The 19640-nt window shown below is 53.9% G+C and overlaps 1 protein-coding gene across 1 annotated transcript in view; it reads left to right on the plus strand.

The window, feature by feature from the left end:
- IGSF21 (immunoglobin superfamily member 21) overlaps positions 1-19640 on the plus strand; it is a 61749-nt gene that overhangs the window by 10088 nt on the left and 32021 nt on the right. The window contains exon 4 of the mRNA XM_058424275.1: positions 19065-19143. Within this exon, the coding sequence (XP_058280258.1) occupies positions 19065-19143 (79 nt within the window). The remainder of the gene's footprint in view (positions 1-19064; positions 19144-19640) is intronic.

Consider the following 19640-nt stretch of genomic DNA (forward strand, 5'->3'; position numbering starts at 1 on the left):
CAAGGATCCTCCCGAGGCTCCGGCAGCGCTTGCAGCGGGAAAAGCTCCACAGGGAATGGAGCTGGGAGCTCACCCTGGATTCCCGGGAATGGGCACAAATTCCCACCTGGAACAGGTGGGAGGGAATGAAGCAGCATCACCCCCTCTCAACTCCCAGTGACGGGATTTTTTTGGGATTTTCCCCCAAATTCCCCAGGCAAATCCTCGCCTCCGGCCGCATCCGGCTCTGTGCTCGGACCCCGCAGAGAGGCGGGAGAAGGGAAGGAGCCCCCGCATCCCGAATTTTGGGATGCAGCTCCGGCCGTGCTCATTCCCGGCGGGAGGGATGCAGCTGACGGATGGGGCTGGAATCATTCCCGATCCAGCTGCTCTCCGCGCCCTTTTGTTTGCTCCCGGCGGCGCTGCCGGGCTCATTCCCAACTCCTGGCTGGCGCTCCCATTCCGTTCCCTGCTTCCCAATTTTCCCCTCTATTTTATTTTATTTTTTCCCCCCCCTTTTCCCAAAATAACCCCGTCGTCAGTCGCGGGCTTGTTGTCGGTTCGTGATCCGGCGGGAACGCCAAGGGCGGGCGGATTCCAAAGGCAGGGATAACAACCCGCGGCTGCTGTTGCCTCTTTGGAATTGTTGATTTTATCAGATTAGGGAGCGGGGAGCTCTCCAAAGCCTCTGGATCACGGAAGGTGCCTGGTTCCCACTCCCGGCTTGGATTCGGCTCCGAGGAGGTTGGGGAAAGGCCCAGGAATTCCCGCTGGAGGGAATGGAGGTGGGAATGTGGCTCCACCGAGCCCTTCCCGGCCTCCAGGCCGCAGATTTTGGCTCCTCCGGTGTCGGAAGCGCTTCTCGGTCTGGAAAATCCCGCCTGGAACAGGGGAGGCAGGGAAGTTGTTTGTCTCCTGCCCAAACCTCTGGAATAATTTCCCATTCCTATGATTCCTTGGTTGATATTCTCCAGGTAGAGGGGATTAAAAGCTGCTCTCCACCTCCCTGTGCTCGGGGATAAATCCTGGAGCCTCTTCCGATCCGGCTGGGACAGGGAAAGCAGGAGCAGGAATATCCCATCCCATCCCATGGATCCCATCCCATGAATCCCATCCCGTGGATCCCATCCCATGGATCCCATGGATCCCATCCCATCCCATCCCATGGATCCCATCCCATCCCATCCCATCCCATGGATCCCATCCCATGGATCCCATCCCATCCCATCCCATCCCATCCCATGGATCCCATCCCATGGATCCCATCCCATCCCATCCCATGGATCCCATCCCATCCCATCCCATGGATCCCATCCCATCCCATCCCATCCCATGGATCCCATCCCATGGATCCCATCCCATGGATCCCATCCCATCCCATCCCATGGATCCCATCCCATCCCATCCCATGGATACCATCCCATCCCATCCCATGAATACCATCCCATCCCATCCCATCCCATGGATCCCATCCCATCCCACCCCACCCATCCCATGGATCCCATCCCATGGATCCCATCTCATCCCATGGATCCCATCCCATGGATCCCATCCCATGGATCCCATCCCATCCCATCCCATCCCATCCCATCCCATCCCATCCCATCCCATCCCATCCCATGGATCCCATCCCATCCCATCCCATCCCATCCCATCCCATCCCATCCCATCCCATCCCATCCCATGGATTCCATCCCATCCTTCCTTTGGGATGCATCTCCTGCTTTTCCACCTCTTTGCTCCTTTCCCAAGGATCTGTGGCCCCAGGGAAGGGCTGGATCCAGGGAGAGGCTCCGTGGGGGGAGTTTGGGATCAGAGGGATGGGTGGGATGAAGGGTGATGAGGGATCTGCTTCCCATCCATGGAAATGCTTCTGTTTTGGGATGGATTCCATGGATAATCCTGGATTTACGGGTAGAACGTTGCTCTGGCTCGTGCCGGGCTGTTCCCAAGGCGGGATTTGCTCCCGGAGCTGGGAGCTGGAAAAGAGGGAAGTGACGGACGGGACACTTTTGTCCAGTGGTTGTCACCGTGGGATATCCTGGCATGGATCTGGGAATCTCCAGCTCTTCCTGGAGAGGCTGGGACAGCAGGAGAGGGACACAAAGGATCCGGCTCAGCGAATTCCAGCAAAATCCGCCCAGGTTTGGGATCAGGGGGATGCAGATGAACTCCCTGCGAGTGTCTCGTGGAGATCTTCCCCTTCCTCATCCCAAGTTCTCCGTGGCTGCTTCTTTCCTTTGGAAAAACCCCATGGATTGGATGGGAATTTCCCGGGAAGGGATTTTGATGGGATCGGAATTCCCAGTGCAGCAGTGCCCCTCTGGAGAGAGCGTTCCAAGGCTTCAGCTCCAAGGCTTTGGAGGATTCCAGGCCTGGATTCCTGGACCCGGATCTGGGATCCTCCCACTGCTCCATGGAGAATCTTCCTCCTGTTTTAGGCCCAGCCGCTCCCGTTCCCTGTGGATGGAGCCGCACTTAATGTGGGAACTCGGGATCCATGTGGGAACCTGGATCCATGTGGGAACTTGGGATCCATGTGGGAACACAGGATCCATGTGGGAACAGGTGATCCATGTGGGAACCCAGGATCCATGTGGGAACATGGTATCCATGTGGGAACTTGGGATCCGTGTGGGAACACAGGATCCATGTGGGAACATGAGATTCATGTGGGAACTCAGGATCCATGTAGGAACATGAAATCCATGTGGGAACTCGGGATCCACATGGGAATACAGGATCCATGTGGGAACTCTGGATCCATGTGAGAACCCAGGAACCCAGGATCCATGTGGGAACCCGGGATCCCTGGGGGAACCTGGGATCCACAGGGAAACACAGGCTCCTCATTGGAACCCAGGATCCATGGGGGAACCCGGGATCCTCATTGGAACCCAGGATCCATGTGGGAACCCAGGATCCATGTGTGAACCCAGGATCCATGTAGGAGCACTGGATCCTCATGGGATCATGGGGTCAATGTGGGAGCACGGTATCCACATGGGAACACGGTATCCACATGGGAACACGGGATCCACATGGGAACAAGGGATCCACACGGGAACACGGGATCCACACGGGAACACGGGATCCACGTGCCCGGGCTCTGCCATTCCCCCCTCCTCAGCTCCGGGAGCATCCCGAGAACCGGGGGTGGAATTTGGCTGCATTCCTGGCTTTCCTCCTAAAAATAAACCCAGGGAAGTTGGGTTGAGGGAGCATCCCGTGACTCGGAGAGGAGTGGGAGGGCTGGGGAGCTGGGAAAGGCCACGGATCCCAAAAATATTCCCAGGGAGCTGCTGGGGAGCGGGATTTTCCATGGGGGATGGAAACATTGGATCTGCTGGGGAGCGGGATTTTCCATGGGGGAGGGATGGACGGATGGATGGAGGGATGGATGGATGGATAATACTGGATCCACTGAGGAATGGGATTTTCCATGGAGGAGGGATGGATGGATGGATGGATGGATGGATGGATGGATGGATGGATGGATGGACGGATAACATCCATCACTGGATCCACTGGGGAATAGGATTTTCCATGCGGGATACGAGGCTGGATCTGCTGCTGGAAAAGCCCCAGGCAACGGGCAGATCCCGTTCCAAGAAAAGATCCAAAGGACGCAATTCCCGCCAGGAGCAAGGCTCCCAGAGAGCCCATCCTGCATGGAAAACCCTCCGGCTCCACTCGGAGTCATTCCCTCCGGAATCTGATAATGAGCTGTTTTCCACAAACGCCAGCTCCTGGTGACTCTTTTGAAGTTCTGTTTGCGTCTCCCTGTGTTATTCCGGCTTTTTTTTCCGTAGGGAAGCGCTTTTTGAGGAGTGGAGATCGTTTGGATTCCTCCCGAATTTCCTCCGTAATAAGCGCAGGGTGTGGGAGGCGAGAGGAGCTCCAGGAAGTGGTTCCCAAATTCCTTGGGATGGGATGGGATGGGATGGGATGGGATGGGATGGGATGGGATCCATGGGATGGGATGGGATGGGTTGTTTTTATTTAGGGGAGGAAAAATCTGGGAGATTCCGTGGCGGGAGAGAGAGGATTCGGGCAACGGGATGGTCGGGATGCTCCCGCCGCTCTTGGTTTGCATGGATCGCGCTCCGGATCTGCTCCGTGCTTCCCGCTGGGAGAGAAAAAAACGGGAGGCAAAAAAAATCCCAGAGTTTTTGGGCGGAAAGGATTTGATTGGAATGATTTTAGCTCAGGAGGAAGGAGGAAGGAGGAAAGAGTGGGAATGGGAATGGGAATGGGAATGGGAATGGGAACGGGAATGGGAACAGGAACAGAGAGAACTTCCAGCCTGGTGAAAGGGAATGGGAATGGGAATGGGAACGAGAGCATTTCCAGCCTGGTGAAAGGGAATGGGAATGAAGGGCAATTCCAGCCTGAAAAATTGTCTGGGAATGGGAAAGGAGAGCGCTCCTAGCCTGGAAAATGGGAATGGGAATGGGAATGGGAATTCAAATGGGAATGAGAATGAGAATAAGAATGAGAATGGGAGGCACTTCCAGCCTGGAAAACTGGCTGGGAATGGGAAAGGAGAGCACTCCCAGCCTGGAAAACAGGAATGGGAATGGGAACAGGAATGGGAATGCGAATTTGAATGGGAATGGGAATGAAGGGCACTTCCAGCCTGGAGATCTGGCTGGGAATGGGAAAGGAGAGCACTCCCAGCCTGGAAAATGGGAACAGGAATGGGAATGGGAATGGGAATGGAGAGCTTTTCCAGCTGTTTAACCTCCTGGGCGCTCCTCTCCGCCCCGGTGATCAGGAAAGCCTCCCGCATTCCCGGCGCCTCTTCCCGCCCTCCCGGGAGCACTGAATTAATGGAATATTGGATGATCCCACGCTTGGTTATGTTTTATTAACGCGGAGCCTCCCGGCACATCCAATGGATCTGAGGCTCCGCCGGGCGTTTTTCCCTCTTTTCCAAGGTCTGGCTGCCGCCGTTATTCCCAATCCCGCTCCTTGGGTTGGCCGGGGTATTCAGGAAGAGGAGGGAAATTTGGGATGAAAAATGGGAATTTTGGTTTGTCTGGGGATGATCTGTGTCCTGGCAGGCTTTGGGATGAGAGTTTTGCAGCAGGAATAGGGATGGATGCAGGAATAGGGATGGATTTGGGAAAACTGACATGTGGAGCCATGGAAAAATCTCCTCCCGATTTTCCGGCTTTGCTCCATCTCAGGATGATCAAGGCAGGGGTGGGAGAATGCCTGGAATGTGGGATTTGAGGGAAAAGTTCCCCCAAAATGCCAACATTCCACGAGAGGAGCTAAAGGGGGAATCAGGGCCGGGATTTGGCTCCATCAGCCTTTGGGATCAGTGGGAAAACCGAACATGGATAATGGGACAGCTCTGGAAGTGCTGGGAGAGGGAAAGGTGTTAATGAGCAGGGATTTCCCTTTGGAATGGAGATGGATCGGGATTAAGGGAACAGCCCGTGGAGATGGATCGGGATTAAGGGAAGAGCCTGTGGAGATGGATTGGGATTAAGGGAACAGCCCCATGGAGATGGATCAGGATTAAGGGAACACCCCATGGAGATGGATTGGGATTAAGGGAACAGCCCCATGGAGATGGATCAGGATTAAGGGAACAGCCCATGGAGATGGATTGGGATTAAGGGAACAGCCCCGTGGAGATGGATTGGGATTAAGGGAAGAGCCCCGTGTATCCTCCCCGTGGGAGCGGGGAAGTGTCGGGAATAAGTGCTGGAATCAGGGCTGGAGGAGGGAGATATCCGTTAATCCCATTAGGGACACGGAATTACCGGGAAGGCAGAGGGATTATCAATCACGGAGTGTGGATCCGGAGGAGAGGGAGCGGCGATCACAATCCTGCTTTGTCCAGGGAATGGGGCTGGAGAGGACGGGAAAGGCAGAGCTGGATGTGACCTGGACCAGGGAGATCCTGAGGAATGGGATCATGGCTGTCCCAAGGGATGAGGGAATTTGGGATGGGAAAGGCAGAGTTGGTTGAGATTGGATCTGGGAGATCCTGAGGGACGGGATCACGGCCGTCCCAAGGGATAAGGGAGAGTTTGGGATGCAGCTTCCCCTCGTCCCTGTGCCTGGAAGAAGAATCTCCAGGCCAGGGCTGAATCCCAGAACTGGAAATCCTGGCAGGAATTCTGGCTGTTGCCATGGAGGGTCTGGAGGAGTCTATCCCAAAAATCCAACCCTCCCTCCCTCCCTCCCTCCCTCCCTCCCTCCCTCCCTCCTTCCTTCCTTCCTTCCTTCCTTCCTTCCTTCCTTCCTTCCTTCCTTCCTTCCTTCCTTCCTTCCTTCCTTCCTTCCTTCCTTCCTTCCTTCCTTCCTTCCTTCCTTCCTTCCTTCCTTCCTTCCTTCCTTCCTTCCTTCCAAACCTCTGGAACATTTTCCAGTGGATCCAGGACTGTTTTGGGCTGATCCAGGTGCCCCAGACTCTCCCCAGGTCCTTTTTTTTTTTTTTTTTTGGGAAAAAGCGTCACATCGCCCTCGGAATTCCAAAAAAACCCCCAAGTGGATCCTGGAGCTCCTGGGATTCCTGGGTGGGCTGGGATTATTTTCCCTGCCCCTGGAGGGGGAGTTCAGAGGGAAAAATCCCAAAAAAATCAATAACAATGATCCATCCCCGGTTCCTCCGCGCGGGAATCGATGGAAGGAGCGGAGCCGACGGCTGGGAGGGAGCGGCGGGATCGATGGCTCCTCGTTTGTCACCAATCAAAAATCCGGGATAATTGGATTCCCTGCAAGCGGAGAAATAAATCAGGGAATTCATCATCCAGGTCAGGCTCACCCCTTCTCCAGGGCCACCTGGGCTTGGGAAAACCTGCTTGGAATTGGTGGGAAACCCAACGGGGGCTTCCAAACCCAACCCCTCAGGGTTTCCCGAATGGAATTAATGATTTTCCCTCTTTTTTTTCCCCCCATCCCAAGCCGGTGGGTGTCCCGCTAAAGCTGGGAAGAGAGGAGTTTTATGGAGGACTGGGGAGTTTGGGGTGGGAAAATTCCTTCCTGGGATTATTTTTGGGAGCAGGAGAACCTCTGATAACCCCCTGCTGTTATTCCAGGATGGGATTTTTTGGGATCTCCAATAACCCCTTGCTGTTACTTCAGGATTTTTTGGGATCTCCAATAACTCCTTGTTGCTACTCCAAGATTTTTTTGGGGATCTCCCATAACCCTTGCAGTTACTCCAGTATTTTTGGGGGATCTCCAATAATCCCTTACAGTTATTCCAGGGTGGGATATTCTGGGATCTCCAATATCCCCTTGCGGTTATTCCAGGATAGGATTTTTTGGGATCTCCAAAACTCCCTTTTTGTTACACCAGGATTTTTTTGGGATCTCCGAAAACCCCTTGCTGTCACTTCAGGATTTTTTGGGATCTCCAATATCCCCTTGATGTTATTCCAGGATGGGAATTTTGGGATCTCCAAAACCCCCTTATTGTTACACCAGGATTTTTTGGGATCTCCAATATCCACTTGCTGTTATTCCAGGGTGGGACTTTTTTGGGATCTCCAGTATCCCCTTGCTGTCACTTCAGGATTTTTTGGGATCTCCAATAATCCCTTACAGTTATTCCTGGATGGGTTTTTCTGGGATCTCCAATATCCCCTTGCTGTTATTCCAGGATGGGAATTTTGGGATCTCTAGTAACACCTTGCTGATAACTCCGGGATGGGATTTTCCTGGATCTCAGATAAGCTGGAAAAGGCCTTGCTTCCCCCTTCCCGAGTGGGGAAACTGAGGCATGGAAAGACCTGGAATCATGGAATGTTTTGTGTTGGGATGCACACTGAAGCCTTTAGCATTCCAGGGATTGGGAGCAGCTCCCAGCTGTGTCCCGCTCCGTTAATTATTCCCGCTGGGATTAACTCCAGCCAGGATTAACACCCTGAGCCGTGGCTTCCCAGAACTGGCTGCTGGTGCCATCATCCTCATCCCGACGGAGCTGGAACAGAGGGAAAATCCTCAGATCCCGAGCCACCGATGGAGCCCTGCCAGGGGTTTGGGATATTTTTCCCTGATTTTCCGACCCCTCAGCTCCGGTTTTGGCGCTCCAAAAAGGAGCACCGGGTGCAACAATTCCCTTTTTCACTCTGGAATTGCGTTTCTGGGGTGGATTTGGTGCGGCGCCGCAGGCTGGGGATAAAATCCTTTATCCCGAGTGAGGTTTTCCATAATCCCGGCGCCCCAGGGGCAGGGTGCGGCTTCCTGGGAAACTCCAGGAGCATCCGGCTGGCAAGGGAATCTCTTCCTTGGCAGGATGCAGAGCTGAGCCGCTGGAAAAGGAGGAACGGGAATTTGCGGGCGCGGGGAAAAAAAAAAAATCCCATTTCCGATCTTTTTCAGCGCGGGATTAGGATACGGCCTCTCCTTCTCCTGCCGCACTTAATTCGGGATTAATTCCGCATCTGCATACGGAGGTCACATCCCGTGTTTTCCGTGGAGCTGCTTGATTAAAAATCAGGGAAAAGTGGAGCGTGGAGGAAGTGGGGGGGGGAATTTTTAGCCCTGGGACACCTGGACATTCCGGCTTGGAGCGTTAATCCAGGTTAATCCAGGTGCTGAGGAGGCACAATGCTCTGTTGGAAGGATTTTAGGGAATGTTGAGCCGTTCCGGAAGCATTCCGTTGGATTTGGCGGTCGGTGGTGGCTCCTGCTTGGCAAAAATTGGGATTGTAGGAAAATTCCCCGTCCGGTGGGTTTGGGATTTGCTGGAGAAAGATGAAAATCCGTGGAAATGGATTGGAGAGCGGCCCGTGGGGCGGGTGGGGCGAGCTGGAAAAAATGGGGGGAAAGAAGGGAAAAAACTGGGATTTTTTTGCAGTTCCTGGGTTTCATCGGGATCTGCTGGAAAAAGGAGGAAGGAATTCCCTGCTGGGATTTATCAGCAGGAGAGAATTCCCGCCCTGCAGCCCAGACTGGGGGTGGAATCACTTCCAGGTGGAGAACTCTGAGGAAAACCCAGCTGGTGCGGAGGAAACCCACGGGAGAGCGGGAAATCCTGCAGGAACCGGGTTCATTTCCTGGGAAAAGGGAAAATTCGGGATGAGAGGTGGCGCCTCCCCTTTGGTTTGGCCGAAAATCCGTCGGCTTCACCCGTTGGAATGGGAATAAAATCCGGGGATTCTGCCTTAATTAGCTTGGGGTGGGTTTGATTGGCAGCCGGAGCTTTGATTTGCATGTTTTCAATTTGCATATATGCAAATGGAGGGCGCCACCTCCCTTTGTCAAACGAGGCGTCTCAGGCCCAACCCGACCCTGCGGAATTTTCGTCTCCGGCAGCTGCTCCGACATCTGGGAAGAGGCCACGAGGTGCCGGCGGAGCCATCGCTCCAAATTAGGGACGGAGCCGGGTGTTTGAGGGGGTGTGGCTCTGCCGGATTCACCTTCCCACCTTTCCGGGGACGAGGAATGGTTTCGGATTTGGAAAGCGCTCAAAATGATCCGAACAAAATGAGAAATCTGGGAAAATGCTTAGATAATGAGGAGAAGGGGGTTAAAGGAACAGGAGGAATAACAGCAGAATGATGACAAGGAAGATCTGTCTCTTCCTAAAATCCCAACCCAATGACCCACCAGGAGCTCTTCCCAAAATCCCAAACCGACAACCCATCCAAAGCTCTTCCTGAAATTCCAGCCCAATGACCCACCAGGATCTCTTCCCAAAATCCCAAACCGACAACCCATCCAAAGCTCTTCCTGAAATTCCAGCCCAATGACCCTTCCCAAGCTTTTCCCAAAATCCCAACTCAATGACCCACCAGGAGCTCTTCCGGAAATTACAACCCAAAAATCCATCCCAAGCTCTTCCCAAAATCTCAACCCAATGACCCATCCCAAGCTTTTCCCAAAATCCAAACCAATGACCCATCCCAAGCTCTACCCCAAATCCCAACCCGATGACCCACCAGGAGCTCTTCCTGAAATTCCAACCCAATGACCCATCCCAAACTCTTCCTGAAATTCCAAGCCCACAATCCCTTCCAAGCTCTTCCCAATCTCCAACCCAATGACCCATCCCAAACTCTTCCTGAAATTCCAACCCAATGACCCATCCCAAACTCTTCCTGAAATTCCAAGCCCAATGACCCATCCCAAACTCTTCCTGAAATTCCAGCCCAATGACCCATCCCAAACTCTTCCTGAAATTCCAGCCCAATGACCCATCCCAAACTCTTCCTGCAATTCCAAGCCCACGCTCCCTTCCAAGCTCTTCCCAAAATCCAAAGCCACCCACCCACTTTGTGCTCTTCCCGAAATCCCACCAACCCATCCCGAGCCACCGCTCTGAGCTGCTGCGGGAGCTCCAACGTTTTATTTTACGGGAATATCAGTGGGATGAAGATGTGGTGATAAAATATTTCCCCCCCCTCTTCCAGTGCCGCCGGGAGGCCGAGGGACTTTATGGAAACGTTGGAAGCAGAAAGAGGAGGGGGAAAAGTTATAAATAAAACTTCCCTGCGCTTTGGTAAACGCTCCTAAACATCCTTCCCATCCGGTGATAAATATTCCATGTGTAATTTACGGCCCTGCATTCCCAGGGCTGTGCGGGCAGGGGGATAAAAATCCAATAAATCACCGGGAATATCAACGCGGCCACCGCGTTCCCGGTGATAAGCGGCGTGGGCTGGGAAAATCCATCTTTTTCTGCGCCGGCTGTGCCTTGACGGGGTTGATTTAAGGAGTTTCGGGATTGGGAAGGGTTTCCCGAGCCTTGGAAGGGTCTTGGATCCTTCCCTTCTCATTTTCATGGAGAGGGATTCTCTTCCGGGGTGGTTCGGGTTCTGGGGGTGTTGGAATTTTGTCCCGAACAGAAGATAATTCCCATCCATTAATTCCCATCCATCCCAGGGAAATTCTTCCCAAAATCCAACTGATCCTGGTTTTCCGATGCATGTTGCTTCCCTCCAATCCTGTTTTCCTTGTGTTCACCCCCCATATCCTCACTTTTCCAGCATCCTTGCTTTCGTTCCATCTATCCCAAGGACATCCCAAATCCAACCGATCCTGATTTTCTGGTGGGTGTCGCTTCCCTCCAACCCCGTTTTTCCCTGCATTCACCCTGAAATCCTCACTTTTCCTGCATCCATCCTGAAATCCTCACTTTTCCTGCATCCATCCTGAAATCCTCACTTTTCCTGCATCCATCCTGAAATCCTCACTTTTCCTGCATCCATCCTGAAATCCTCACTTTTCCCGCATCCATCCTGAAATCCTCCCTTTTCCTGCATCCATCCTGAAATCCTCACTTTTCCCGCATCCCTGATTTTGTAGCCACCGGATTTGGCTCTCGGGATGCAGCCCTTAAATCCACCGTGGAATTACACCTCCGAGTATCCAGGAAATCCCTGGATTTTTAGGATGAGGGACCCCCTGAACATCCAAGCCGCGATTCCAAGGCCATTCTGGGAATTTGTAGCGGGGCCTCCAGACAAAGCTGCCATGTTTTGGTTTTTTTTTCTCCAAACATCCGTCTTTTTCCTGGAACGCTGCATTCCCTGCGGATTTGCGCCGGAGATGTCGAACAAGCACGGAATCGACGCCGCGAGCCGGAGCCAAGCCGGGAACGGCTCCCTCATCCCGTGCTCCAGTGAGCCGGAACAGCTCCGAGGAGCTTGGAAAAAAGCCGGATGAAGACGTCCGAGGATTTATTCCAGCCCGTGCCCAAGCTGATTCCGACGGCTCAATCCCACCCGGATTTGTTTGTGGGGAGGCGTGCGGCAGAGCTGGGAAACGCCGGAGTTTTCCTGGGATTTATGGGGCGTGGAGAGAGCTGGGCCGGAGTCGCTGTGGGAAGGAAACGGGGCAGGGAAAGGCGGAGATGGAAAGAGGACGGAGGTTGGAATTGGAGAGATGGGACACGGCAGCAGCGGGAGGCTCCCAAATTCCCAAATTTCCCGTGGCTTTTCCACTCCCGGAAGTTCTCAAATTCTCCCTTTCCATCCGAAATCCTTTGTGGTGCTGAGGCTGTGCCGATGGGGATGAAAATCCCAAGGAGCCGGAATGTTTGGAACGTTTTGGAGCCGGCAGGATCCGTTTGGAGCTCATCCCTCATTTCTCCGCCGCCTCCGGAGATTCCACTGGAATCTCGGAGCCGATAGGAGCCAATCCCACCCCTCCAGAAGATAAAAGTGACTCTGGAGCTTGTCGTGAGGAGAAAACCGTTCCAAAAATGGATTTTTCCCGAAGATCCATAAGGATGGATCCTTGGGAAGCCCTCAGGTGGTGTTGGAGATGGTTCCCAAGGACACAAGGACACTGGGAATCACAGCACGGAGCAAATCGGGAATGAATCCTTTTCCTTTGAACTCGGGGGTATTTTGGGATTTATTTTCTACGGGATATTTTTCTTGGGAGGGATCTGGGATTCAAGGGAAAAAGGGGAGGTGGACAGAAATTCCATCTCAATTGAGGTGTTGAAATCCTTGGAAGCTGGGTGTGGGGACTGGTTTTATCCATGTTTTATAAAACCAGGGAATCACGGAACGGGTCGGATCGGAGGGACCTTCAATCCCATCCCATTCCCTGACATGGAATGGGACACCTCCCACTTCCCCAGCTCTCTCCAACTCCAACCAGACCTTGGGCGCTTCCAGGGATGGATCCGACCTGGTCCAATAAAATTCCGCCGTTCCGTAATTCCGACACGCTTTGCCCCCGGAATGAGACCGGAAGCAGCTCCCGGCTGTTCCCAACGTGGAGTGATTCCCTCACTTCATCTTCATTTCAAAGGTGCCCAGAGGCCAAAGGGGCAGCGCTGAATCCATGGATCCATCCCAGGGATCCATCCCAAGGATCCATCCGAACCATCGATTCCCACCACGGACAGCTAACGAGGCTCGGGATGCATCCATGGGATCCAGCGGGTTCCAAGCGCCGTTAATTGGAGAAAATCCGGACCCAAAGCACAGGATGGACACACCGCCCCTGCTCATTCCAAGCATTTTATCCCCATCCCTAAAAAATCTGGGAGCCGGTTTGTTCCAGCAGCTGCCCCTAAGGGATAATTCCAGATCCAGCTGCGGAATCGTTCCCTCCCACTCATGGAAATGAGGGAGGGAAGCGGCGCCTAATGAGATGTTTGTGAGGGGAAGAGGAATTTTAATTACTGGCTCTTAATTGCCTGCTCGGCCCGCTAATATCCCATTTTTCCCGGGATTAATGCCATTCGCTCCCTGCCAGCCGGGCTCCTCCTCGCCCGGGGGTGACGCCAGCTTTCCCGGGTTTATTTTAGGGAATGCGCCTGTTTTCCAAAAGCCAGGATGACTTTTGGGAAGGCAGCGGAGGGGCTGGGGAGGTTAAAGCCCGCTGGCATTGAGCTGGTGGATTTTCGGGAATCAAAGCTGAATATCCAAGGGAAAACTCATCCCAAGGCTCCCCCCAATCCATTTTTTCCCGCTTCCCAAAGGCCCATTTTCCTTGGAAGAGGGGTGCCGACTCCGGCTGTCACATCCCATTCCCTGGCTGGTGTTAAACGCTTATTCCCGTTTAAATAAAAAACCAAAACCTTGGAGCAGCTTTTCCGGGAGGAAAAGCTCCTGGGTTCAGCAGAATTCCAGAGCTCCGGATGGTGCCGGCTGGGAATTCTTCACCCTCGGAGCCTTCCCGGGTTGACAAGAAGAGGCAATGTCATATTCCAGCTGTGAATTGTCCTGGAATGTCATAAATAAGGCATGGCCGGAGCCGGGAATTTGCTGCGTTCCCAGGAACAACTGGAGCTGCTGAATTTTTCATGGATAAGATGTTGCAAAGTTGCCTTCGGTTCTTCCCTTCGCCCTTCCACGGACATCCCGCGCCCTTCCGGTCCGGAGTTTGCAGGAGTGAAAAATCCCAGATTTTTCCCCCTTAGATCGCACCTGAAGGGGCAAAACGTCTCCTGCTCTCCCGAAATCCTGGGAATTGCGGGATATCCGCTGGTTAAGGGAGTGCTGGTGCTTGTTTTCCCGGTTTTCCCATCCCATCTCATCTCGTCTTGGAAAAGGGAGGCGGAGGAATGGGAGGGAATTACGGATAAGCCCCATTAATCACGGGCTAATTAAAGCGATGAGGTGTTCGTGTTGTCACCGGCTCCTGGAGGATGCTGGGGACATTCCAGAGGGGGATGGATCCCAAGAATTCCCTCCCCCGGCTCCATCCCGAGCTCCTGCTCCGCTCAGATCTGCTGCTGCTGCTTCCAAGGACAATTCCTGAGAGGATGGGGACGGGTTGGACTTCGGGGACACGGAGAGGGGGAAAATCCATCCTCAGCTGGGGCTGCCCAATCCCGGGATTTTTCCAAGCTTGGAGCAACCTGGGATAGTGGGAGGAGTCCCTGCCCATGGAATGGGATGAGCCTTAAAATCCCTCCCAATCCAGTTCCAGAATTCCGTCGGTTTGAAGACAGATTTTGGGGGAGCACTGGGAGATGAGGAATCCGGGAGTGGGAGTGAGCTCCGTAAATAAATCTTGGATTTCCATCCTGGGCTGGAAGGAGTCTGGCACCTGGGAAAAGTGTGGAAGGGACTCCCTGTGGTGCTGGGATTCCTTGGAAGGCTCCATCGCTTCCAGGCCTTTTCCTTGGGACATTCCCACCCGTTCCACGTGGAAGGGACTCCCTGTGGTTCTGGGATTCCTTGGAAGGCTCCATCGCTCCAAGGCCTTTTCCTTGGGACATTCCCACCCGTTCCATTCCCTCCCTTCCTCCCCGGGAGCCTCCGAGGGATTCCAGCCACTCTTGCTCCGTCCCTGGCCATTCCCAGGGAGTGTTTGCGGGTACAAATCCCCACGGAAAGCTGGAAAAAGCTGGAATTGGGACTTTTTTTGTCCAGCATCCCGCGCTTCCAGGGCTGGAGCAATTCCTGCCTCACCCCTGGGAGCTCCTCCGTAATTGGAAGCACGGCGCTGGTGCCGACGTTCTCCTTTGTGAACGCCTCGCTCCCGATTCCAAAGGATATTCCCTTTATCCCTCCCTTCCCCCTCTCCTCCTCCTCCCCCTTCCCTTTTCCCTTTTTTTCCTTTTTTCTTTTTTTAAATCCCCCTTAAACCGGACGGCGCCAGAATTCCCAGCGACCGCCGGCAAAAAATATCCCCTGCTCCCCAGGGCTGCCATCTAATCAGAGGGATGAATTTCCAGAGGGATGAATCCGATCCGGGAGGAGGCCCGGCCCGGCTTTCTCTGGAAAACCTGGGATTGAAAAGAGCAGAAGGGGACGCGGAGCTCGGCTGGGAAGGGGACGCCGATCAAAGGGATGCCGATAACGCCGGGGATGACGGAAATTTGGGATGGGCTCCTCCTCTGGAGCCTTTTCGGGAGAGTTCTTCCCACCCGGCCGTTCCCGTCACCGCCGCTTTGTTCTCCTCAGCAAATCCAAAAGAAAAAAAAATAAAATCCCCCCCTGCGGGATCCGAGGGAGGCTCCGGAGCCGTTATTCCCCCGTCGGGAAGCGCAGGGAAAGGGGAGGATGAGGGATGGGATTCGCACGTCAGCCGCAGCCGAGCAGTGGGGTCCGGACGGCTCCATCTGGATTCCTGCTTTGTTTTCCAGCTCCTGGCTTTGTCTTCCCGCTTTTTCCCCCCTCCCCTCCGCCCATCCTTGGCCGGCTCCTGTGGGGACTCGGCATCTGCTTCCCTCTCCCTCTTCTCTCCTTCTTTTCCACAACTTTCTGGGATGGTTTCGCTCTGGATTTGAGCGGGGATGCTCCGGGAGCGTTTGGATTTTTTCCCCATTCCTGCCCCTTTCCAGGCCCAGCCGGGGATCCGGCATCAGCTCTCCGTGGGATCCTCATCCCACGGCACCGGAGCGATAAATCCCGGAGCTTTGTCTTTTCCATGCGGGAAAAGCTCAGGAGCATCCCGTGGTTCCACCCTGCTGTTTTTAGGGACCAAAAGTTTGGATTTAAGGCCCAGACAAACCAGAATTCCCAGGAATAGGGGTGGAAGCTGCTCCCGATGCCAGCTCCGAGTGGTTTTCCAGCACATGGAAGGAGCAGAGAGAGGGAAAATTCCCATTTTGGGTTTTTTTTGGCCACCCAGAAGATGCAGGTCAGGGATGGGTTTGGAGGGGGATTTCCTTGGAAAAATGCTTGGATGGATGGATTTGCTGCATGGGACTGGCTGGGGCTGCCCCAAACTTTGGGGTTTTTTTGAATTTAAAAATCCACAAAAAAACCAGGGAATGGTCCAAACTCCACAAAAAACCTTGGCTGGATTGGGATGGGGATGGATCACCTTCCCATGGAAGAGCACGGGTTTGGAAGGGAATAACGTGGGAAGAAGAGTGGAAAACACATGGAAATGCTGAGCTGGGAACCCCTGGATCCCATGGACAGGGGGAAAATCCAATCTTTGTTCTGGACTGGGATGAGGATGGTTCCTCTTCCCATGGAAGTGCACGGGTCTGGAAGGGAATAACGTGGGAAGAGGAGTGGAAAATATCTGGAAATGCTGAGCTGGGAACTCCTGGATCCCAAGGACGAGAGGGAAAATCCAATCTTTGTTCTGGACTGGGATGGGGTTGTTCCATTTCCTGTGGAAGTGCGCAGGTCTGGAAGGGAATAGTGTGGGAAGAGGCATGGAAAACATCTGGAAATGCTGCATTGGGAACTCCTGGATCCCATGGACAGGGGGAATATCCAGTTTTCACTCTGGACTGGGATGGGGATGGATCCTCTTCCCATGGAAGTGCACAGGTGTGGAAGGGAATAACGTGGGAAAAGGGATGGAAAACATCTGGAAATGCTGAGCTGGGAACTCCTGGATCCCAAGGACGAGAGGGAAAATCCAACTCCCGCTGCAGCTGGACAAGGACGAGGATTGTCCCATTTCCCATGGAAGTGCACAGGCCTGGGAGGAAATATCGTGGGAAGAGGGCTGGAAAATACCTGGAAATGCTGAGCTGGGAACTCCTGGATCCCATGGACAGGGGGAAAATCCAATCTTTGTTCTGGACTGGGATGGGGATGGTTCCTCTTCCCGTGGAAGTGCACGGGTCTGGAAGGGAATAACGTGGGAAGAGGAGTGGAAAACATCTGGAAATGCTGAGCTGGGAACTCCTGGATCCCAAGGACCAGAGGAAAAATCCAATCTTTGTTCTGGACTGGGATGGGGATTGTCCCATTTCCCACGGAAGCACTCGAGTCTGGAAGGGAATGGGAAGAGGGATGGAAAACCTCTGGAAATGCTGCTCTTATGAGCTGGGAATTCCTGGATCTCCACAACTCCTGAGCAGGAGGGAAAATCCAATCATTGCTCCAGCTGGGCTGGGAAGGGGATGGAAGGGAATAACGTGGGAAGAGGGGTGGAAAATCTCTGGAAATGCTGAGCTGGGAACTCCTGGATCCCATGCACCAGAGACAAAATCCAATCTTTGCTCTGGACTGGGATAGGGATTGTCCAATTTCCCACGGAAGCGCACGAGTCTGGAAGGGAATGGGAAGAGGGATGGAAAACCTCTGGAAATGCTGCATTGGGAACTCCTGGATCCCATGGACAGGGGGAAAATCCAATCTTTGCTCTGGACTGGGATGGGGGTTGTCCCATTTCCCACGGAAGTGCGCAGGTCTGGAAGGGAATGGGAAGAGGGATGGAAAACCTCTGGAAATGCTGCTCTTATGAGCTGGGAATTCCTGGATCTCCACAACTCCTGAGCAGGAGGGAAAATCCAATCATTGCTCCAGCTGGGCTGGGAAGGGGATGGAAGGGAATAACGTGGGAAGAGGGGTGGAAAATCTCTGGAAACGCTGGGCTGGGAACTCCTGGATCCCATGCACCAGAGACAAAATCCAATCTTTGCTCTGGACTGGGATAGGGATTGTCCAATTTCCCACGGAAGCGCACGAGTCTGGAAGGGAATGGGAAGAGGGATGGAAAACATCTGGAAATGCTGAGCTGGGAACTCCTGGATCCCAAGGACCAGGGGGAAAATCCAATCTTTGCTCTGGACTGGGATAGGGATTGTCCAATTTCCCACGGAAGCGCACGAGTCTGGAAGGGAATGGGAAGAGGGATGGAAAACCTCTGGGAATGCTGCATTGGGAACTCCTGGATCCCATGGACAGGGGGAAAATCCAATCTTTGCTCTGGACTGGGATGGGGATTGTCCCATTTCCCACGGAAGTGCGCAGGTCTGGAAGGGAATGGGAAGAGGGATGGAAAACCTCTGGGAATGCTGCATTGGGAAATCCTGTATCCCAAGGACCAGGGGGAAAATCCAATCTTTGCTCTGGACTGGGATGGGGATTGTCCAATTTCCCACGGAAGTGCGCAGGTCTGGAAGGGAATGGGAAGAGGGATGGAAAACCTCTGGAAATGCCGCTCTGTGACCCCCTGGAGGGAAAAATCCAACCTTTGCTCCAGCTTTGCCGGTTCCCTCCCTGCTCCCTTTAATCTCCGGTTGATCCGGGGGCGGGCGGGGGCCGCGCTCCCGCCCGGAGGCTCCATGGGAAAGGCAGAGCTTTTCCGCACGCACCCGCCCAGGCTCCATCCCCAATTCCTTGGGGCTGGATCCCGCCGCGCCCGCCAAGGATTTGCTCATCCACCCCCCACCCGCCTGTTGCTCATCCCGGCGTTCCGAAATGTCAAAAGCCGAGCCAGGGGAATCGGGGCAGCCGGAGAGACCTCGGATGCCCTCCCTCCCTCCCTCCCTCCCTCCTCCTCCTCCTCCCGTTCCTGCCTTTTCCATCCCCGAATCCAAGGGGCCCTGGAGCAGCCTTGGCCATCGCAGGGATTTAATCCCCGCTTTGGGAAGAAAAATAAACCCCGGCACAGGCAGGGAGAGGCCGGGCTGGGAATGTTGGCCAGGATTCGGGGCGCTCCCAGTGAGGAAAACCGGGATTCCGGGATGCGACGTCAAAATCCCCTCATTCCAAGAATCTCCTGGGGGCTGAAAAGGGATTTAACCCTCAGCCCTGCCCCCAAACATTCCCAAAAAATCCACTTTTTTTTTTTTGCCCCCCGTATTTCCTGGCTGTTCCCCCAGCCCCCCCCCCCCCCAAAAAAGCAGCACAGAACGGGATTTTCCAGGTTTTTTTTCCCGGTGTTCAATATTCCGGGCCACGCTGCCCTGCTGCCGCAGGCGGCACGTGTTCCCGGAGCGTGTTCTCCCGCAGGTCGTGCCTGGGATTTATGGCACAAACGCCTCCGAGTTGTTTTACAAGGAATGCCGAGCCTCGGATCACTGCCTGGGAGGCACTGGAAAAGAAAAAAAAAAAAAAATCCCGGGAATTCACCTTCTTCCACAAAGGAATCTCTGGATTTCCGAAGGATTCCCAGCCCGGATTCCAAACCTGCTCCCGGTTCCTGGGATTTTTACCGTCTGTTTTCCCACCTGGTGTGGGGAGTGATTTAAAAAAAAAAAAAAAAAAAAAAAAAAAAAAAGAAGGGAATTTGGAATTTTTTTTGGAATTTCTGGGTGCCGAACAGGGAAGGGTGCTGAGGAAAGTCTGGGATTTGCCGGTCTGTCAATCCGTCCATTCCCAACAGCCGCAGGGAAGGCAGGAAAATTATCCAGGAATGCAATTCCCTGCCCTGCTGCCCCCCCCCCCGGATGCTCCCCGCTCCCGATTTCCCAACAAATCTAGGGAAAAGAGGGAGAAAAGGGATGGATGGAGGTGCCCGGGGTCTGATTTTTCCCTCTGGAGTGAGGCTGGATCTGGAATCTGTGAGGAGAACGGGAAGGAGCTGGA

Source organism: Hirundo rustica, assembly GCF_015227805.2.
Source record: "Hirundo rustica isolate bHirRus1 chromosome 22 unlocalized genomic scaffold, bHirRus1.pri.v3 SUPER_22_unloc_1, whole genome shotgun sequence".
Lineage (NCBI taxonomy): Eukaryota > Metazoa > Chordata > Aves > Passeriformes > Hirundinidae > Hirundo > Hirundo rustica.